The sequence below is a fragment of the Phyllopteryx taeniolatus genome, chromosome 15 (assembly GCF_024500385.1).
Source record: "Phyllopteryx taeniolatus isolate TA_2022b chromosome 15, UOR_Ptae_1.2, whole genome shotgun sequence".
In the NCBI taxonomy this organism is placed as follows: Eukaryota; Metazoa; Chordata; class Actinopteri; order Syngnathiformes; family Syngnathidae; genus Phyllopteryx; species Phyllopteryx taeniolatus.
This window is the reverse complement of record NC_084516.1, coordinates 18,732,753-18,755,109: the sequence shown is the minus strand read 5'-3', so window position 1 is coordinate 18,755,109 and position 22,357 is coordinate 18,732,753. Positions and strand designations below refer to the sequence as shown.

At 40.0% G+C, this 22,357-nt stretch overlaps 1 protein-coding gene across 10 annotated transcripts in view; it reads right to left on the bottom strand.

Moving 5' to 3' along the window:
* LOC133465038 (cingulin-like protein 1) overlaps positions 1 to 22,357 on the bottom strand; it is a 63,608-nt gene that overhangs the window by 18,722 nt on the left and 22,529 nt on the right. For 3 of the 10 annotated variants that reach the window (XM_061747376.1, XM_061747375.1, XM_061747380.1), the window contains exons 3-6: positions 16,457 to 16,584; positions 6,355 to 6,472; positions 5,920 to 6,104; positions 4,686 to 4,758 (exon numbers count right to left, since the gene is read on the bottom strand). In XM_061747376.1, the coding sequence (XP_061603360.1) occupies positions 4,686 to 4,758; positions 5,920 to 6,104; positions 6,355 to 6,472; positions 16,457 to 16,584 (504 nt within the window). Of the gene's footprint in view, positions 1 to 4,685; positions 4,759 to 5,919; positions 6,105 to 6,354; positions 6,473 to 16,456; positions 16,585 to 19,553; positions 19,731 to 22,357 lie in introns of those variants that run through there. The other 7 variants (XM_061747384.1, XM_061747377.1, XM_061747383.1 and 4 more) reach the window with 4 other exon arrangements.

Sequence of the window (22,357 nt, the reverse complement as noted above, 5' to 3'; positions counted from 1 at the left end):
TCAGAAGCTCTGATATATTTTTTTATGCATCATCTTCATCTCAAACCACATTTTAACATATTCCCCAAAGCGAGTGTTATATTTATTACATGCAACTCAAACTCTTAATCAGTATTATTTGTTACCAATTACGAGGAAATCTGATCAAATCCAGGATATGTCTTGATCCTATGTGGGAATAATAAAAAGGAGTTTACATATTGTTGGATTAAAACCGTTTTACCAAGCCTATTTTATGAGATATGTCTGTCAGAATGATGGGTTAAATAAGGATAATTTAAATACGGATGAATTTAATTACTCCAAAGGATAACTGGAGATCACAGTGCAAATTAGGAAATGTTAAACAAATTAATGCAGTAGCTCTGGTATTCTGATTAGCAGATGTTCTTGTCATTTTATTATTTATTATTACAGCTAACAGCTCAAAAACAATGACCGAAATCAATGTACAGCTTTGAGAGACGGATTCGTCCAACCAAAGAGAGATAGTTAAATAGATATGTTACCTTTTCCTTTATTTATGATATAAATAGATATATATCACATAATCCCTAATTATAAGAGGCATTCAAGTATTGATCATGTATGTGTGTGCAAGTCTACTGCATATGTGGTCTAATATACTATTCTATTCTAATATACTGTTAAACGGGTTGGAAACATGGGTAGAACTAAATGGAGAAGTCCGTAAATGGTTGAGGTCCTACCTGGAGGAAAGGAGTTATTTTGTAACCATTGGAAGTGTTCACTCTCATCGAGTAGCAATGACCTATGGGTCCCTCAAGGGTCAGTTGTTGGACCCCTCCTGTTCAGCCTGTATATGCTCCCCTTGGGTCAAATTTTTCAGAACTTTAATTTTGACTATCATAGCTATGCAGATGACACACAGTTATATCTAGCAGTGTCTCCAGATGACGACAGTTCAATTGAGGTGTTGCGTCACTGTCTAAAAGCCAAAATTTTCTTCAATTGGCCTTAACGATGACTTCGGCTGGAAACTATTCTTTAGGCAGCGTCTCCCTCTTAAAAATCACCATAGGTGGCAGTTTCTGTCCATTACCATGGCAACCAAGCACAACAGTAAAAGCCGACTTCTCGTGCCCCGTTGTGCGTATCGCTACCGTGGTGGTCCCCTTCTTCTCTACAGGTTCACCGGGATGTCGAAAGTGTGCGGAAGTGAGCGGCACCTCGTCCATGTTGGTGATGTGGTTGGGCTGGATGTGTTTGTCGGCAATCTTTTTACTGCAGTAGGAGCGGATGATGGCCAGCTTTTGCTTGTAATCCGCCGTAAATTGCTGCGCCACGGTAGTCCTTGCCCAGATGGATAGATGGCGCCGTTTCATAAAACGAAAGCACCAAGACGGACCTCCTTGAAAATGTTCGATTTTCATTTCTTCTGCAAGCGTTATTGCCCTCAGTCGAATGGTGACGGTAGAGACGCTTCTCCCGGCTGTTCTTTGCTCATTAATCCATTGCTCGAGTTGGTCTTCCAACTCGGGCCACCTCACCTTGTTTCCGCGGAAACTCAGCTTTGTCTTCTTGACTTGGCGAAGCTCATTTTCCTGCTTCCTCCACTTGCGAACCATAGATTCGTTGATCTTGAATTCTGTCGCGGCTGCTCGATTCCCATGTTCCTCCGCGCAACTAATAGCTTGCAGTTTAAACTGTGCTTCGTAAGCATGTCTCTTCGTAGGTGCCATTTTTGGGGGTCCTTAGCCAAACCGATGCACATACCAGAACTATATACCTACTGGGGGCATGTCTTTAGCGTCCTCTGTCACGCACATGCTGTCCTCAGTCATGTCCGCCTTCCTCTATATAAGCAGCGTGTCAGCAGGAAATGCTCCCAGTCAGTCAAGCGGAGCGCTCATTAAAGTCACACAACAACATTTACCAGATTTTGGAACTCAGTGCACACATAAGGCGCGCCGCATTATAAGGCGCCCCGTCCATTTTGGAGAAAATGTAAGACTTTTAAGTGCGCCTTATGGTCGTGAAATTACGGTAAATCAATTACTAAAACTGCCTTGTACCATCTGAAGAACATATCCAGAGTGAAGGCTTGCATGTGTCAAGCAGACCAGGAGAAGCTCATCCATGCTTTTATCTCAAGTAGACTTGACTATTGTAATGGTCTTCTGACTGGACTCCCTAAAAAGAGCATTAAACAGCTGCAGCTCATTCAGAATGCTGCAGCTCGGGTTCTGACCAGAACAAAGAGGTCAGAGCATATTAGTCCAATTCTAAAGTCTGTACACTGGCTTCTAGTCAGCTTTACAATAGATTTTAAAGTTCTGCTACTGGTCTATAAATCACTAAACGGTTTATTTCTTGAACACATGAATGAAATGCTAATGGAATAGAAACCGAGTAGGGCTCTGAGATCGACAGACTCAGGTCAAATAGTGGAGCACAGAGTCCAAAGCAAACATGGTGTAGCATCATTTAGCTATTATGCAGCACACAAATGGAATAACTTGCCAACAGAAGTGACATCAGCCCCAAGTGTGCATGTTTTTAAGTCCAGGTTAAAGTCAGGTTTAAGTCTTTGTTTTTTTAAAATGCTTTTAATCATGTAAAGCACATTGAGTTACCTTGTGTACAAAATGCGCTATATAAATAAAGGTGCTTTGCTTTGCTTTTATATAACTGCACAAATTATGTATCACTGACATTTTCAAACCTTTAATTAAATGGAATGTAAAGGTATTAGATTCTACCCTAATCATAGTGATGTGTGATTACATGAATCTTGGCTCGTTTTCTGACAGATTAAGGTCAAATAATCTGATGAAAGGGTTACAAAGCCTCTCTTCGGACCGGATTGGCTCATCTAGATTAGTATAACCAAGCGTGAGAGTGCAGGTTTGAATGCCCCTTGCTGCCATTCCCACTGAACAGAACAGCAGGCAGTCATTAGCCTTTCACCTTACAAGCAAATTATTTTGGGTATTTTTAATAAAAACAGCAACAGGACGAATCATTCTTTATACTTTATGTGCCCCCCATGTGCTCCAGGTCGAAACGATCCACCTTCCCTTGTTGGGTTTTTTGTTTGTAATTTCTCTGAGGAGACATTCCACTGACCCAACAAATTGTAGTTTAGTCACTAATGTATCCCATGAGAATAGGATTCTATCATGATTTTTTTTTTTTTAATGATCATTTTCTGATCATTGCTATAGTTATTACGATTATCTCCAAACATCGCTGACAGTGTCATCTTAATCTGAGTAATTGCATATTTTCTATTAACATACATTTTGTAATCTTGTAATCTTGAATGTAATCTTCAGTGTTGGATACTGGTTCATGTATACGTTTGAAATGTGTGTAGTATTTTTTTTTTTAATTTAAGGCATGCATCGTTGCAGCAATATTCTGTCAATGATGCTGATTGTTTAAAAAAAAAAAAAACAGGCTAAAGTTTTTACCACAGCTCAGCTCTTAAATATAGAGCAAACTACAACAGTTACTGTAACGGTTACCCATCAAAATCAACTGCACATTTACCCCAATGCTGCTGCTGCACTTTAGCGCTACTAAAAACATTTTCTGTTGAGTGTCTACAGGATTCACAGTTTTGTTTGTGTTGGCAGTCAGCCTATCGGCTGTTTGCGTTTAAGCTTCTCCACTTAAACTGTTGACACTTTGACAGGTTTCCCATTATAATAAGACTAAACCTTTTTTTTCCCCTCATCGTTACCTGTCACAACTTTGTGTCTGTCTATTACCTGTTTTTAGGGGAATGATGCTTAAATGTGTGTGAGTGTGAATGTGTGTGTGTTTGTGTGTGAGTCAGACAGAGCCAGATGAGCAGGCAGATGTTTCCTCTGCATCTACTCCAACTGTTTAAGAAAGACTGACAACAGCTGGACCCATGCCAGACACACACGCACACACACATGCACACGCATAATTTCTTTTAATTTTCTAGGCTGTATTTTGTATATTTTGTAAGCCACATTGGCTTATAAAACGGACCCAGCTATTAGCAGGGGATAGGGACTGGGCACGACAGCGAATCGCAAAAATCTGCAAATAATTAACACTAAGTGGATAAGAAGAAAAAATCTGTGAATACGTGAATATGAACCACGGCTATGCAGGGGTTCACTGTATATACAGTATATCATAATGTAATATTATTTAGCCCGAACCACTTGTGACGTTTTGTGCATACCAAGACATTTTGAACACTTACACTGTATATGATTTTGGGAGGGTTTGGGGATTTTTGTGAAGTGTGAGTGTGAATGGTTGTCCGTGTCTATATGTGCCCTGTGACTGACTGGCAACCAGTTCAGGGTGTAGTCTGCCTTTTGCCCGAAGTCAACTGGGGTAGGCTCCTGTGCCCCCGTGACCCTAACCAGGATGAGCGGTGTTGAAAATGGATGGATGGATGATTTTGGTAGAGACCCATGTCTGTTTTCCACAATTGTGCCCCACCCGCACCTAACAAGGTCCATGAAGGCATGGTTGAATACATTTGGTATGGACAAATGTGAGAACTCTGACCTTAAACCCCATCAAACATCTAACTACAACAGAGATTGTCAGCCAAAACCAGTGACCTCTGACGTAACAAACGAGTGCTATACTGTATGACGTTTTTATTTGTGAAACTTCACAAATGGGATGATTTTGAGAGATGTGATTAGATAGCGAGTTTTTCACCGTACCATGTTGTTTGTCTCGGTCTTTTCTTGCATGCTGTGGCCACTGGGGCTCTTGGCGGAAGTCTCCTCTTCTGGCCTGAAGGCAGAAGGAACAGACAAAGATTTAAAAACATAACTTTTTACGACAACCAGTACGAGCAATGCTATCTGAAACAAAACGGTCAATTTATAGTTGAGGTGAAACAAGTACATATTCTTTATCAGAGTTCAAGCAATCATGTTTAAATGACTCAGGGATTAATGTCCAAGTAGGAATAATATAAACTTTTAGGGGATATCTTACCTTAAAAAGTATATAAAACAGGGTAAGATGAGATGAGACAAAGCGTCATCCTCAAGTGTTTAATTAGTTTTCTTTTGTTAAGTAACTTAAATAAAATTTAGTTAAAAAAAGAACAAGTCAGCAGTTGTTTTATGTTGCCTAAGTTTTATATGTGTAAATGTCAACCCTGCTGAAAAAGCCACGCTTAAAGTCTTATTTTCAAAAGGTTTTGATGATTTAAAATTTTAGGCATTCCAAGTAAAGGCAATCTTCACTGACAGTGCAAATGGCAGCCCATTGAAATACACTTCTTTTTATAAAAGTAAGGACAAAAGTGCATAATGGGAAAAGACACGAACAGATTGAAATGCAATAGTTCCCACACTTTCACAAATTCATACATATTGATACATATCTCAGAAATAACCATTTATTTTGCTGTCTGCTATTGTGCGAATGCAAAATGCCGGCCTCATCCTGGCACTTGAGCTCACAGATCCCTCTGCTGTATTGCAAGTACGACACTCTCTCTCCAGTGGCATTAATGGTAAAGACAGCTTGAGTGGCAAAAAAGGACTGTTTGGAAAAGAACCAAAAAGGAACCCTGAAGACTAACATGCATTTGTGTTAGTTTTTATGGAAAAAGCATATTACGCAATAGGAAAAAAAAAAAAAAAAAAAAATGTAATTAGTATCTTCAGGAAACATGTTACAAATCATGAAACTCAATTTCTGACACCTAACAGTATAGACATTTTGGCATTAAAAGTTTGGAAACAAAGTAATTTACTGTCGATTTTTTTTCTCTTCGAAACATTTACAACCGTTTGATGGATAACGACTGGCAATAAACAAATCTGAACAAATACAACTTCAACCAGCCTGCTGGAACAGCATGCATTTGCATCTCAAATCAGTTTCCTTCTTTCAAGCGGGAGTCATACTAGTGATCTGTATACTGTATGTATTGTGTACCTGTGTTTGAGAATTCTCTGTGTGAAACACGCTAGTCTTTGAGTCTCTTCCTGGTATCTGTGCAGGTCTTGTGTCAGAAGGTTACGGAGCGTGCTCAGTGCCTCCTTTTGGAACACAAGCCTTTCTGACTGGACCAGACCCTCAGCAATAGAGACCTGAAGGGCCCGACAAGCCCTCAACTGCAACTGTGAGGTAAGATAAAGGACAGCAGTATTACTAATACTGTCAGTTGGTCTCTCTTCTCTTTTTACTGCTAAATACAAAAACTGACAATTTTTGCCAACACTTCGACCGCATGGGTGAGGCTACGACACAACTTGCACTAGTAAGATCAAGATATAATACGGTGGGTCTAATATTCAGCTCATCAGTGCAGCAATCATCAACTCGTTAAATTCTACTGCATGTTTTGTTTTCCCAGCCACGTTCACTCACAGTTGACGTGTGAAGGGTGGGGTTACTTGTGAATTCTCGCTGGATTTGTTTCTTCTTCTCTCGCAGAACAAACGACTCAGAGGTCAGCTGCTGCAGACGGCCTTCAATGTGCAGTTGTCTGACGACACACAAGTAAAAGACGTTTCCAAAATGTACCTCAACTAACTTCTCACTTTAACTCTGAAGCAATTATTAATTAAAAAAACAAAACAAAACACCCAGCAGTAATTAAACAAACACACTTTTAGCTAATTCAGGCCATTTTTCAACTTGTTGTTAAAAGAGTATATGTGTAGGGAGGGCACGGTTCATTTCTCAGTATAAGTATTGTTGGACATAATTGTGATCTGAAAAAAAAAAAGCAGGTGTAGCACTTTTTTTCCAGTTACTCCTAAATTTAAAAAAAAAAAACATGCACTTGCTGCCCTAACATTATTGGGAGTTAGTGAATTGTTGTGACACTGAGGGAAGTAAAACCCAATATGTCATTTTATTTCAGCATTACATGATAATGTCAATTGCTGTCGTCTACTTGGCTAGTAACTGATATTAATATAATTTGATGTTGTAATTGGAAGAGTTGGAAGAGAGTATAAAAGATGAGCAGAATTTTTCATACATGTCAAAGCACCAGAGACCACAGTCATAAGAATTGAAGTTGTATTCCATATAATACCGTTGCAGTAATGGAAGTAGTTGCAGTCAGAATGATAATATTCTTGAGGATACAGTACAGCGATAATACTGTTACAGTGGATGTGTTTTTGCATTGTACTAATTGTTTTTACCAAAAGTAATATTGTTTTGGAACCTCAAATCCCCATGGGATCTAGTAATGGCTGCTTTATTTTTTTTGTATGTTTTAATATTAACGGTGGTTAGCACATTTTAACACTAGCATGATCGTGAAATGCTTAAAAAGTTACTTAAATGGGGAGAGTTAATAAAGGCTTCATGGTGGTGACAGTTTGACCCGAGAACTGATCATTTATTTTTCCATCATTTGCCATGGTAAAAAATATATTCTAGGTTCACACAATTAGTCACTGTAGTATTATTGATGAACTGTGTCCAAATAATAAGCTTTGAAATTACCGTAAATTATAGCAGTGTTGTGGCCAAATGTGAACGTGTGTCGCATGGCCGCCGATAAAGGGAATGTGTATTTGCAGGACTGCAAAAAAAAAATGTGCTAGTGTAATGGTTGTACACAAGCAGGAACATGCAACAACCTTTAACATAGCTGATTATTAAAGTAACTAGTGGATCGGTGAGTAATAAATGTAACTGAAACGTATTATTAAATCAAATATGTGGTTTAAAGAGTTGAATTGATTTTCTCTACAGCATCATTGACTATTAATCCACTAGGGGGTACTAAGTCTCTCCCCCAAAGAAGAAAGAAGAGTTAGTTGATGAGAGTGTGAGAAGTGTTCCACTGTGAGCCAGAAAAGAGGAGGCTGAGCTGAAGGAGGCCTTTGATTAGCAAACTGCAGAGCAAGTCAAATGAGTGGAAATGACACAAACAATAACACAAAACCACTAAGCTGTCCTCTTATTAATGAGGTTGTCACGGAGGCCCAACAGCGTCCCGCATGTTTTGGCGACCGTTTATATCAAAACGCTCCACTATCAGCGATTTACATTTCACCAAGCCCTACTGAAACAATAACACTACAGTAAAGTGAACTCCTGCTAAATTGTGGTTTATATTGTGCCCCTGCTACAGCGCAGACTTTGAAGGGATTGTTTTTTTTTTGTTTTTTTTTATGGGTTTACAGTGTAGGCAAGTCTGAATTTAAAGTTGCGCTGCAAAACTGAGGGCAGCGCTGAGGTCTACTGGAAAAGATGCAGCGTAATTGAAAGCAAGACGTAGCGGATGTTTTGCCATTTTAAAACTGTGCTGTTCCCACAGAGCAGAGAGCATGTTGTACGCTTGTGACTATGGTATTAATAAATGCTCTATTTGTATGTGTTGTTGCTCCCTGTATTATGTTGTTTGACGATTTCTAACTTTGCAGATTTCCATTAGACTGTCTATGGTGGTTTACATTTTAGGTTAACATTAACCTATAGCGGACGTTCGTTAGACAAAATCAAGTGGTTTGGTCGAACATTCTGGTGTTTAAATATTCATTTTTAATTGTTTTTTCTTCTATGTGTCAGCTTTACAATAAACTTCAACTGGGAGTGACAAATAAACGGTTGGAAGCAAACACGATTGCCTCTTGGAGAACTGTGCGAGCGAGACAGTGGACACAGAGCTATGACTTGATACGCCGTCGTGGTGCTGGAAATTCGGCGTATGATTTTTTAATTTTTGTTTTGGACGAGACAGGACTATTCGGATGCGGATGTGCCCTAATTTCTGAATGCGGCAAAAAAAAAAAAAAAAAATACAGTGTACGTACAAGTGTCCAGTCATTTGAGGAAGAAAAAGACATTTCTGTGCCTTAAAAGAACACTCAGGAAACCCATCGCGGTCTCTAAACCAATCAGAGATTGTGAAGAGCGGGGACCCTCCGTCTGATTGCCGTGCGTGTGTGTGGGTGCTTGTGTGTGCGTTTGAAGCTAAGTTTTTGACACCGAGGCGGCAGCTGCACAGTTAACGGAATTAATAGAATTCGTTCCAAAGCCTAACGCCACCGCGACGATGTGGAAACATTATGGATTCAAGCCAAATGAACGCGGCCATCCCGCTAAAACCAACGAGCTGGTATGTCGAATTTGTACGAAGTCGTGACAAAAACACAACTTAAAAACCTCAAAGCGACAAAATCCATTTTAAACACCCAATTTCTTCAGCTGGGAACATAAAACACGGTGGGACATTCCCCGTCACCCTTTGCCCAACAATACAAACACAAATGTGAATATGCCGCGCGTATGCTCACATTATACAGGAAGTCCTCGAGTTACGACGTACTCGACCTACGACGTTTCGACTTTACGGAGCCCGTGCCTCGTCCGCCATTTTGTCCCGAGCACCATAGTGTTTCTGCTTAACTAATGCATAGTGCTTGTCTGTGTTTGTGCGCCGGGGGTATCTTTGCCTTTTTCGCAGGGGTTAACTCCCTTCTCTCGTAAATTTCGACTTTAACGGTGAAATCCGACTTACGCGGAAATTACGTCGCCAGCGTAGGAGCGGAACTCGTTAATATTTGTTTAAGTGCATTTTTTTTTAACAGAGCTATCTCAGATATTTTATCTATTGTTCTACATTACAATATCAATGTCCATTATTCTTAGAATTAGAATTAAAAGTGAACTGTTCTTAAAAAGGATGTACTTGCATTATTATGCTGTAATATCATTATATCAGTGGCATAAAAAAAAAAAAAACATTAACAATACCATCGTTTGTCGTGATACTTTTAGGGACAATATATCGTCCTAAAAAAAATTGCTATCATCACAGGCATAAACACATATAATATATTAAGTGAGAGCAAGAGCGATGGATACACAACAATATTGTACAACCAGTATAAAAAACAGAGTAACAACTGTAATAAAAAATGATATGTAGTTGTATACACACACACACATGCACATAAGAGAGAGAGAGAGAGAGAGGGAGAGAGAGGGAGAGTGAGAGAGAGAGAGAGAGACTTCATCTGTTTGTTTTTTAGTAGTCATTCAAGTTTTCAAATGTCAATCAAAATTGATCTTAACCATTCAAAAGTCTTCATTAAAAATGTGGCATGTGTGACCACTGAGAAGGAAAACGATGAACCGCATGGAAAATGCTCTCATTAACAGTGAAGTGTGTGTGCGTTTGTGTGTGTGTGTGAGTGAGCTGTCTCAAGTGAGATTATACACACATTTACATGAAAAGATAAAAACACAAGCATATGCCACATGGTAAAACAATGTGAAACGCACATACGTATACACACACACACAAACACATACGCATGCACTCATACACACTCTGCCAGCTGTCAGTGTGTTCTGATTAGGTGCTTTCGTAAATAGGTCTCCATAATTATATGAATGTATGTGGCAAACGCAAAAATCGTGGGTGTTGTTTATTTCTTCGTTTTTATGCACTATTGTCTGCCTATCTCACCACATACAGCCTGTCACATGAAAAGTTGTCACTTATGTGGTATGTCTATATTACTGTACATGTGTATTCATAAATTTCATGTTGTTGTATACATCTTTAGTAAAGTAAAAAAAAAAAACAAGAACAACACCAACTTTATTCTTGAAAATGCTGTTTGGAAGTGCAGATGCATAAATGGCATGCTCAAATGAAAAAATGTAATCCCTCACACCTAGGTTTTTGCGTTTGCGTGTGTCTATTTTAGGGCAAGACCCTAAGGTACAGTGTGTTGCGTGGTCACCGGACATAGATCTTCATTAATACATTACATATCTTGAGAGGAAGGTGTTTGCCGAGGTTACACTGTCGGTTACCGTTGTTGGTGTTTTTTTGTTTTTTTTAAAGGTGTGTCTTTATTTCGTGTGAATAAAAGGTGTTGCAGTAACGCCACACGTGGTGTGGTTATGAGTAATCGCTTCTCCCATCACTCCTGCAATTCCTACATTACAACTCACGGAGATGACGTCAAGAAGTTCAAGCAGAGTGAAAAAATCAATGTTTCTAATGTTTTGTATTATATTAGTATTTGTTAATATGTTGGCTAATAATGAATAATTGTTAAGTCTTAAAGTAGTCAATTGACTTAAATTTTGCCACTGCCCAACAAAAATGTTGTCTCTCATAATGTGTTTCCATATTTTTCTTTTATTCCAAAAACAACAACAAAAACAATAATAAAATAAAAAATAAGCTATTCTGCAGATTATGATACAACAGCAAATGAATATATATAGACCCAATATTGGACTGCTAAACACCTCTTTTTTGCATGATGGAAACTTGATTTTGATGTAATTTATCTATGTATTTAATTTGTATTTTTTTGGGGTACACACACATTGTTAATGAATTGTTGTTGGTGTTCCATTTATCTGTCATTACTTGTTCTGTAAACTACACCCACATTAAAGGTTTGGTGCAAACGACATGCACGTTTGGGATTATGTTCTTATAAGTTTTGAGTCAGACGATGCAGACATTTTCTCTTTTCCCCAAAGTTTCACTTCTACAAAGAAACTGAACAAAGTCTTATGTGTTGAATGGGATGAAGTCAGAGGATTACACACCAACACACACAACACTAAAGTACACTAAGACTCTCTCTCAATGTGAAACAGTGCCAAATCACATTTCCTACACTAAACATGAACCAGGATTGGTATTGCTATTATGACGAATCATCCTTAAATGCAGAGGAAAACCCTGGAAAATAAATGCAAATACAGAGTTGATGTCCATTAGGGGTTGGGCCATTGTGATGGTGTACAGTTCCTTGTACAGTTGTTACAACTACAAACTAGTCTGATCCACCATTTGATCTAAACTGTGATGTTAGTGTGTTAGTTCATGTGCCAACATTTCTGTGAAATTTAGAGATTTCCAGGAAGTGTATGTCAGGTGGCACACCTTAAATCCGGAGCTGTGTTTTTTTTAGCCTGCCAAGGTCTATTTAAGTGTTGTTCTGCCAAAGTACCTGTCATGGCAGGAGCATGGGGAGAGGAAGTAAATCGGGTGAGGCAGATGACACACAACGAACACTTTTTTAAAATGTCAACGATGTCTAATGTTGCATCGGTGATGCCATTTAACTCAATCCTCAAACACTTAGGGCTCTATTTTTGTCACTGGCGTAAATCTGTCATGGCGTGTGGGATAACTCTGTGCGTACACGGGTTCGACCCGGTGTTGGTAATTTTGTGGCCCAGCACACCGGAGCGCAAAACAGGGATGTCTGTGCTACTGCAGGCGTGATCACAGCCGACTTCGACCCTGGCCAATCAAAGCGGCTCCTCTTTTTCCCTTTAAATTCAGCACACTCAAAATTCTCACATGGAAGCATCTCTGTGCAGAAAAGGACGATGCGTAATCTCAACGATCCGCTCCTTGTCACTGCTCTTGGCCCATAGACCTGAGCAGGTATTCTTATAAAAACCCATTCACACCCATTGATGGCTATACAGTAAAAATCAAATATATCCATTTTAAGTGAGAGGGCTGGCAGTGAATGAGTTAAATACTGAATAAGCCAATGATAACTGCTAGCGACTTAAAATGTGTCCGCGGATCTCATGAATGTATCCCTACCCCCGATCGTTCGTGTGCTCCCTCCATAACTGCTTGCCGGCTGGTGGGATGATTTAAAAATAAAGTAAATCAATAAAAATAAAATAAAAACAGGTCACTGATGGTGTAGTGGTACACTTGCCTGAATTTGGTGCGGGCAGCGTGGGTTCAGTTCCCACTCAGTGACGGTGTGAATGCGAGTGCGAATGGTTGTCCGTGTCTATATGTGCCCTGCGACTGACTGGCGACCAGTTCAGGGTGTAGTCCGCCTTTCGCCCGAAGTCAGCTGGGATAGGCTCCAGCGCCCCGCGACCCTAACCAGGATAAGCGATGTTGAAAATGGATGGATGGATGAAAATAAAAACATTTAATAATAATACTTTCAATAAATGGATTTCTGCAATGATACAGAGTTTGATGCCCCCACATATTTATCAATAGAATATGTCTGACATCCATCACACGAATCTGTCTGCCTGTGCCTCCATCAAATTCACCAAAATCACAATAGACCAGCAAATGTTTGACGTGGTCTCAGCAGGGGTAAATTCAGACTGACTTTCTGCCACCAAATTGCATCTCCAAGGGCACACTCTCGCTAAGCCAAAATGCCCAGCTTTTGGTGCAGACTGTTCTGCCAAATTGGCAAAGGAGCCTTGCGCTTGCATGAATATCAACATTTGAAAATAGAGCCCTTAATGTTCACATTTAGATAAATTATGTGTTGACTAGATGCAGCCTACTGGATCAGAAGTAACATGAAAAGCTAAAAGTAATTTTGGTTTTGACTTAGACATATTAAAAGCTCAATGTTCTTTCGGATAGCTCCCATAGTAGAAGCCATAGTAGAGCCAGAACCACTATTATGCAATTAGGATAGCATAAAAAATGTGCTGTAATTTCTATATGAAGCATAAAAAAAATTTCTTGACAGACAAACTATAACAACTTCAACATGTAACAAAATGGCAAAATATAGCATATAGCCATTGCTGTGTGCTATGACAAGACTGCTTTTGTTGGAGTGCATTGCTGCTGGGTTGATGATTTAAAAAATTAAATTTTCTCAGGAACTATAGTTAACTGTTCATACTATTTCCCACTGAATTCTTGTGAAAACTTGGTAAAATGTTAGTAATTTCTTGTCTATAATGCGCACCCATGTATAATACGCACCCCCAAAACGCTGGAAAACCCTTCTAAGTATAATGCATTTTTACAATGCATGATTTTGCTTCTCCCCATATGATCAAAACATGAAGTACTATCTGTATTTAGTTAGTTTTTTTCAAATAATTATTCTGAAGTTTGATACTTTATTTAAACACATAATACTTTCTCTTTATTTACTTGCTCTTATTTTGAAATTCACAGCCTTACTTTTATTTAGTAAAGGAGAAAACACACAGTTGTCCTCATATGTTTGATTACCCAGGGAGAATTTGTAAGATATGTACAATTCTTAAGGACCAGGCGAAAAAACATTTTATTTTATTTTAATGGGATTAAAATTAAACTGTCAAGCGTTTCAGAAAAGCACTGTCATTAAACAAAACATTACCATAAAGACATTAATGATGGTTGTTTTTCAGTCATCAGTCATATTAAAACAAAAAAAAATATTTTCACAGATTCTGCCAGAATATGTAAATTTATGAGCACAACCGTACATATATGTAGTCATACATACCCCCGTCATAAAAGAATGAAAGTGTACAGCTTTTTCATAACCACTAGATGGTTGAAGTTTTTTTACATTTGCCCCTATACCTATGTATAATGCGCACTATTGACTCTTGAGAATTTTTTGGAAGTGGGGGAAATGCGCATTATACACGTGAAATTATGGTAATCCTTACATAGTTCAGTCAAAGTTTTCCCAAACTTCACCTTAAACGCAAAATTATAAATGCAATTCCTCCTCGGTTTCCTTACGTGTTCAACCACAAGTGTTTCCAGTTGTTCCGCATTACAAAGCGCCTGCAGTAATTAAAACAGATATTGGCCAAATAGAGTTAACGAAGAACAAGTATGAACGGTTTCTCCTCCGAGGCATGCAACGTGTTGCTCTTTGTTACACAGAATGTGAAGAATGACAAAAACCACGAGCTGACTTTGGGCGAGAGGCGGGGTACACCCTGGACTTATCGCCAGTCAATCACAGGATTTAACAACACGACATCGCAAACCCTTAAAGTGAAGTTGGATCACACCTTTTGAATGAAATAAAAAGTGAATCATTGAAGCAAGAGTTTTTACACAGTGGTGACTGCATTATGGGAAGTGGCCTAGCGTGGGAGGGTAATAGTAGTACTAGTAGTAGTAGTAGTAGGAGTAGTAGTAGTACTAAAGTGCCCCCTACTGGCCAGGAAGTGAATGGATACAGAGGATTTGCTAAATGTTAAATTGGGGAGGGGAATATTGCGATTAGATACTTCTGCCCACCCCTAGTAGTACTCTAATGAATAATCCTAATTTAAACCAAACAAATAAATAATGCAGCGTCTTGACAGCCTTGCAACCAAACTCCCTACCCCCAGACCACTTTCTTCTCCTCTACTCGCTTTGTACCACGAATCCCAGTCTATTTTATTTCCATTCAAATGTCGCCAAGGTTAGGACAGTGGAACCTTGGTCCACGGATGAGCCGGTTCACGAACAAATCGGTTTACGAACAGTTTGGCTCAAAAGAAACTACTGCTATCAATAGACTCATTAGGAATCCAATATGTATTACTCTTGTAAAAAGAGAAGTAAGAAATTACTAAACATGAGAATGGTGATCTTTTTTGTGATCTCACTGCAGTTCGGTTTGGCAAAATCTACCATCTGTACTACTGTTAAGAACAAAGAGACCAAAAGGTAGCTGTTGTTGCTCAGGGAGTGTCTGTTTTGATGAAGCAAAGACCGAACAATAGAAAAGTACTAAAACTATTGTTGGTGTGGGTAAATATAAAATAATGTGTGGATTGGAGTGGATTAATTCTATTTACATTCCTTTCAATTGAAAATTGACTTCGGTTAGCCAAAAGTTTCAGTTTCGTCACAAATTAAGTTTGTGAACCAAGGTTCCACTGTTTGTCCTTCTCAGAATGATGTTTGCATTATACAGTATGTGTATGGAAATTGACTGATGCTACAAATACGTGTTCCTAGAAGGTCTAGCATCCGGATCGCATTCGTGGTGAGAAAGTAAGTAGAGAATGCAGTATGGAAATGTGATCATTGGGTGGGATTAAGAAGATTGGGCAAGGGATAATGTAGCCTATAATTAAATTCTCCTGCAGTTAACTACTCAAACTCAAAAACAAAGTCAAACAAGACCACACAATACCAGCAATGCAAACGCATCGGAAACAGTGATAAAACAGGATAAATGTCAAGCACATTCATTCCTAACCTTTGGGAAAAGCTTATGTGATGAAACCTCAAGGTCTCCACAAAGAATGAAGACAGAACTGAACTGCTGCAATACTTTACTTTTTGCCTAAATTACTACACAAGTAACTAGAAAAAAAATGTATACTACAGGCAGGATCCTGCTGATTTTTGAAGTAGAGCATAAACCTGCTGCTGTTATGAGATAGAATGGAAACTTCCACAGTTGCGTTTCAGTCGTGTGACGAAACCTTCCAAATCCGCACTGAGCTGCCTTCTACTAACAGGTTCAAACACAACACAGCAGGCCCTTATCTTATCTCACAGAAAACAATCAAGGATTTAACTGAAGCAGAAATGTTTTTAATGGTAAAACCTTTTATAGCACAATGTCTGGAACCCTTTTGTCAGAAATATATTTACATTGAATCAGTATTTCGTTGTATAAAAGCCTTGCCACTGTATTTTTTTGTGGTCGAAAACATATAGCATATCTTGGAACATTCAGCAGCTTTCATGTGCTGTACTTCACAAAAGTTATGTACTCACTGTGTCTGGATATTGTTGATCTCGTGTTCAGTCTCTGTCTGCAGCTGCTGAAGGTGAAAGTTCAACTCCTTAGTCAAGACAGCAAACTTCCACAGTCCTCCTCCAGTGTCCTCCGCAAACACCACACCCTAAGACAAAGAATTCATATGACTTTATACAATATTACTGGCAACAAATGAAGAGGTTGTGACCATTTTGGAATGATTTAACCTTAACCAAACAGACTTTGAATTTAAAGTCATCATTAGATATAATAGCACATTTGTTGCGTCATGGCTTTAATTCATTTTCCTTTTAGGTAGCCATTGCATATCGCAAGGTATGGCACCTTTAATATAAACCCACCCATTATTAATGGGAGCAGAAATACTGAAACATGTGTGTGTAAGGTGTGTTTTGTCGCTGAGAAAAGATGCAAATTTGCACAAACATTGGCCATAGCCGATACAACCATTTGGAATCCCTTGAAGAAGAAATAAACAGTCTGGTGTACTAAGTAAGGCTGTATAAATGTTAAATGGGCAGACCAAAGAAAACATATACAGAATATTTTGAATGCTGTAAGGAAAGAACATAAAAATATTGTTAGAGTCATGAGCAACAACCTCCAGAGGGCACGAGTGAAGGTCATGAAAACAAACTAAATTACAGATACTGGAAGATACCAAGGACTCATTTGCAAAAAGAATGGGAAGGCCAGGATAAAATATGCCCAAAAGTAGAAACACAAGCCCCCAAATGTTGAGAGATCAACATTTACCATGATGGAAAGACTCAAGCTCAGAGAAAGAAAAGATGATCCCCAACATACAAGCTCATTTGTGAACCACATTGAAGGTAATGTCATAGTGTTGGCTTGCATTGCTTCTTCTGGGACGGGCTCACCAAGCTTCATCGATGATTTGTAGCACGATGGTTGCGGAAAAATTAACTCATGAGACCCAAATTTAAAAAAAAGTCATTGGCAAAAGAAACAAAGGGGTTCATCAGGGGCAGTGTTGGGAAGAATACTTTGGAAATGTGCAATAAGTTATCCTGTTGAAAATGTAATAGTAGTGTACGGTAATTATTTTAATTACTTCCTCAAAGCGAACTGCGGGCAGGAGGCGGGGTACACCATGAGCTGGTTGCCAGCCAATCGCAGGGCACATATAAACAAATAACCATTCGCACTCACAATTTAGAGTCTTCAATTAACCTAGCATGGATGTTTTTGGGATGTGGCTGGAAACCGGAGTACCCGGAAAAAACCCACGCAGGCACGGGGAGAACTTGCAAACTACACACAGGCGAGGCCAGGATTTGCATCCTGGTCCATAGAACTGTGAGGCAGATGTGCTAAGATTAGTGTGTGCCGGATTAGTGCATGTTCCATAAAAAAGTCCCAAATTCTAAAAATGAAACTGTTCAAAAGTCAGAGTTCTTTTATGTGTTCAAAAGTGTAAATATGAGTCTAACTTTTTCTAAATCTCAGACTGAATAATAGATTGCACGACAAGGTGGCGATTCGATGTTATATTTTGGGAAAATATGTCATGTTTGAGACTACAGGAAAATGGCATATGACCAGAGAGAGACAATCGCAAGCGTCGGATTTCGAAAGAAGAAGCGATATGAAAAAAATCTCAGTTTTTGTGGCTATATTTCAAATTTACGTAACTAAAAATTGTAATCATGGAAATTTCCAAAAGCAACTGTAATTAAATTACACATTTTCTCCCAGTCATGAAATGGATTACAATTACATGATTTTTTTTCATTAAATTAGAAGCAGGAGTAACAGTCTTTTTTTATTTTCAAACGATTTTTTTTCGCCATCTCCAGGTCGGGGATGAGATCCTGCCCCAAGTGGAGGAATTCAAGTATCTTGGGGTCTTGTTCACGAGTGAGGGAAGAATGGAACGGGAGATTGACAGGCGGATCGGTGCAGCGTCTGCAATGATGCGGACTTTGTATCGGTCCGTTGTGGTAAAGAAAGAGCTAAGCCGAAAGGCGAAGCTCTCAATTTACCGGTCGATCTTCGTTCCTACCCTCACCTATGGTCACGAGCTGTGGGTCGTGACCGAAAGAACAAGATCCCGGATACAAGCGGCCGAAATGAGTTTCCTCCGCAGGGTGTCCGGGCTCTCCCTTAGAGATAGGGTGAGAAGCTCGGTCATCCGGGAGGATCTCAGAGTAGAGCCGCTGCTCCTCCGCATTGAGAGGAGCCAGATGAGGTGGCTGGGGCATCTGATTCGGATGCCTCCCGGACGCCTCCCTGGTGAGGTGTTCCGGGCATGTCCCACCGGGAGGAGACCCCGGGGACGACCCAGGACAGGCTGGAGAGACTACATCCTTCGGCTGGCCTAGGAACGCCTCGGGATCCCCCCGGAAGAGCTGGATGAAGTGGCTGGGGAGAGGGAAGTCTGGGCGTCCCTGCTGAAGCTACTGCCCCCGCGACCCGACCCGGATAAGCGGTAGAGAATGGATGGCTGGATGGATGGATGGATTTTTTTTCGTGGGTCACATTGAAGTTATGGTTTCCCTCAGAGGGCCATTATAACGTTAAAAAACATATAAATGTACAGTATAATTTCATATTCATATTACACATTTACAACAACAACAACAAAAAAGCCTGAAGTCTAGAAAATAGTTTGTTCAAGTATTGTTACATTTATTATAGAAAAGTGTTTGGTAACCCCCCAAAAATGTTTTCAATATATCAATGCTATAAGTGAAGACAATTTGTAATTTTGGTACAGCTGTAGTTAAGAAACTTGAAGTAGACACATAAAATTATGTGGCGGGGCGGATCGGACGCCCCCCCCCCCCCCCCCCCCCCCCCGCCCCCCCCGTGCTATAGAGCATGTATTTTACCTGCTAAAGAGGAGACTGAAGGGGACTGATCCCCTAAAATAAACAACAAAAAGAGTGCATATTAAAAAGCAAAAGCATCAAAAATGTTTACAAAACACACAATGTTCTAAAAACGACCACAGAATATTTATTTTGGACAGTAAATGGTCGGAGAAAGTAAAATTGTGAAACATTTTAGCAGACAAATGCATCAGATTGTGAGATGCATGGCAACATGATGAGTAAAAGCAAAGCTTGCCATGAATCACCAGCTGAGGGAGAAGAGAGGAGAGGGTAGACAGACTGAGGAGGCAGGATGAGGTGATCACAGAGCCCAGAGAGCAGAGGAGATACACCAGGACATCATGTGGAAGGATTCAAGTTGGTGGCGGTAGCGTGGGCGTGTCTGAGCTCGTCCTTCGATGGCGGCTGTCGACTGAGAGACAGCAGACTGGATGAGTCACCCTGGCAGGACATGCTGATCACGCTCAACGCCTCTGAGTCATGTGCTCAAACATGATTGGGTTTCAAATCAAGATCTCAGACTGAAACTGATAAAGTTAGTCATATTCTATTCTTTCATCTATAGCCGCTTCATACAAAAAAGAACATGTTTAAATGTATGGGTTTGTTTTTTTTCGTTTTATGCTCTTTTGTATTATTTTGTGACAGTGACCTCTTGTAAAGCCCGCGACCCTAGTGGGGATAAGCCGTGTAGATAATGGATGGATGGATGAACCTCTTTTATAGCAAATTTCTTGTATGTTTTAATTTGTTATACATATTTTATGCTATTGTATTGTAATGTCTATGCAATTACCGGTAGTTAAGGAATGAGGCAGTTTACCATTCAAAAGAGCTGTTTAAATAACTGTTAAACTGAAATAAGTTATATTACTCAGTACACTACAAAATGCCGAAAAAGTACCGAACCATGGCGAAAAAACTGAGGTATGGACAGTGCCATGGGTAGCTAGTCGTGGGTAGCTAGTCGGTGATGACAATAATAATAATAATTATTATTATTATTATTATTAGCGGCACGGTGGACGACTGGTTAGAGCGTCTGCCTCACAGTTCTGGGGTGCGGGGTTCAGTCCCCGGCCCCGCCTGAGTAGAGTTTGCATGTTCTCCCCGTACCTGCGTGGGTTTTCTCCGGGCACTCCGGTTTCCTCCCACATCCCAAAAAAATGCATGGTAGGTTAATTGAAGTCTCTAAATTGCCCCTAGGTGAGAATGTGAGTGCTAATGGTTGTTTGTTTATGTGTGCCCTGCGATTGGATGGCAACCAGTTCGGGGTGTACCCCGCCTCCTGCCCGATGATAGCTGGGATAGGCTCCGGCATGCCCGCGACCCTTGTGAGGAGAAGCGGCTCAGAAAATGTATCCCTTAGATTTAAAGAGGTGGTGCTAACATTGGTTTAAAGTTGTAAGGTCAGCGCGGCCGTGGCCCAATGGTTAAGATCATCGCCTGCCACCGTGGGGGACCTAGGTTCCAAACCCCGACTGGACCATCCGCTAACATCCCCCAGACTCACGGCTGTGGTGTCCTTGAGCAAGACACTGATTCCCCAGACGCTTCAGCTGTCCCCTGCTCCAGTGTGTTCCACTAACATGTGTATGTGTTCACTGTGATGGGTAAAATGCAGAAAGCACATTTTGTGTGCTTGTTCATGACAATAAAGGTGATTTTTCTTCTTCTTCTTTTAAGCGTTATATGAAGTTATTTATTATTTATATTTTATTATTTTCCATCTTTATTACCGCATTAAAATTAATTACCTCATAGATGGCTAGGTCGATGAGGGTCAGTAGAATTGCCAATGCAATCATCTGACTTCACCCTAAATCGATTTCTTCTTCTGGAGTGTCATCAAAGATAAAGATAAAGAGTATATACCCCATAAAAAAACACGTCCTGTTGATGTCCGTGTTTAAGTGAGCTTGAGTGAAGAAACTAGACTACAGGAATGTGCAAGCGCTAAAGGCCAGAAATTTGAGCAAATAAGAGCTTGCACTTAATGGGAAGTTGTATGTTATTGTAATTGTGACTTACTAAAAGCTATTACAGTGTATTTGATTTGATAGCAAAAACTGTACATCTACTTTTGTAAAACTTTCAAAACTGATAAAAATGTCATATGTTTGTCATCACAAGGCCTGTCACGATAATTACTCGATTGACTTATCGTTTGAAAAAATAAAATGGACACGATAGTTTTTTTTGGGACTTGATAAGTTGTCGTTGTTGTAGTGCAGATCACTCAGTGAGCTGACAGAGTTGGGCTCATGGAACGCCGGCGGACCATCACACTCTTGCCAGTGTTGGCTCCGTCCAATACTCCACAGCCTTGCTTCACGTGCAGCGCGTAGATTCACACAACAGAGACACTTACGGGAACGTTAACCGTTTGTTGTCTTCACGACTAGCCCGCGAGCTAACGAGTTAAGGAGCTAAACAGCTCGATCCACCGCGGTGATGTCATTTAAAACATCACAGCTTTGCTCCGAGTTGTTTTGTGTGTTAGTCCCCAATTATGACACACTACACAATAGTGGACTGCAGCGAAAGTCAACGTATATTTGATTGACACATGAAGGGCTTGTTTTCAGAGTCACAGTCGCCGGGTTTACATGGAGACTTTTTTGTCATTCCTACTGAAATCATTCCGACTGAAGATCTCTGGTCAACTGTTTACATGTGAGGGGATCTATTCCGATTGGGTATATACATGTCCACTACTCGGAACAGCCGCGTGACATGCGCACTTCGTCAACTCACGTCACGTCATGTATCAAGATGGAGGTCCGTCGTCTATTCAACACAGTAGTAGGGAGTGTTTTTATAAGCTTATTTGAAAAGAAAACGCTTAAGCCGGCATATTTACACCGTGCGTAAACGATGACGTCACCGCTCATTTACATCGAGACGAGGCATGCACAGATGGAGCGTTTCCCGGCTCTATTCCAAATGACGGCATACAGGCGAAAATTTGCTTCTGATCGGTTTGGCTAAAGGAATAGTCCACCCCTGTGAAACAAGAACAATAATAGCAATAATAAC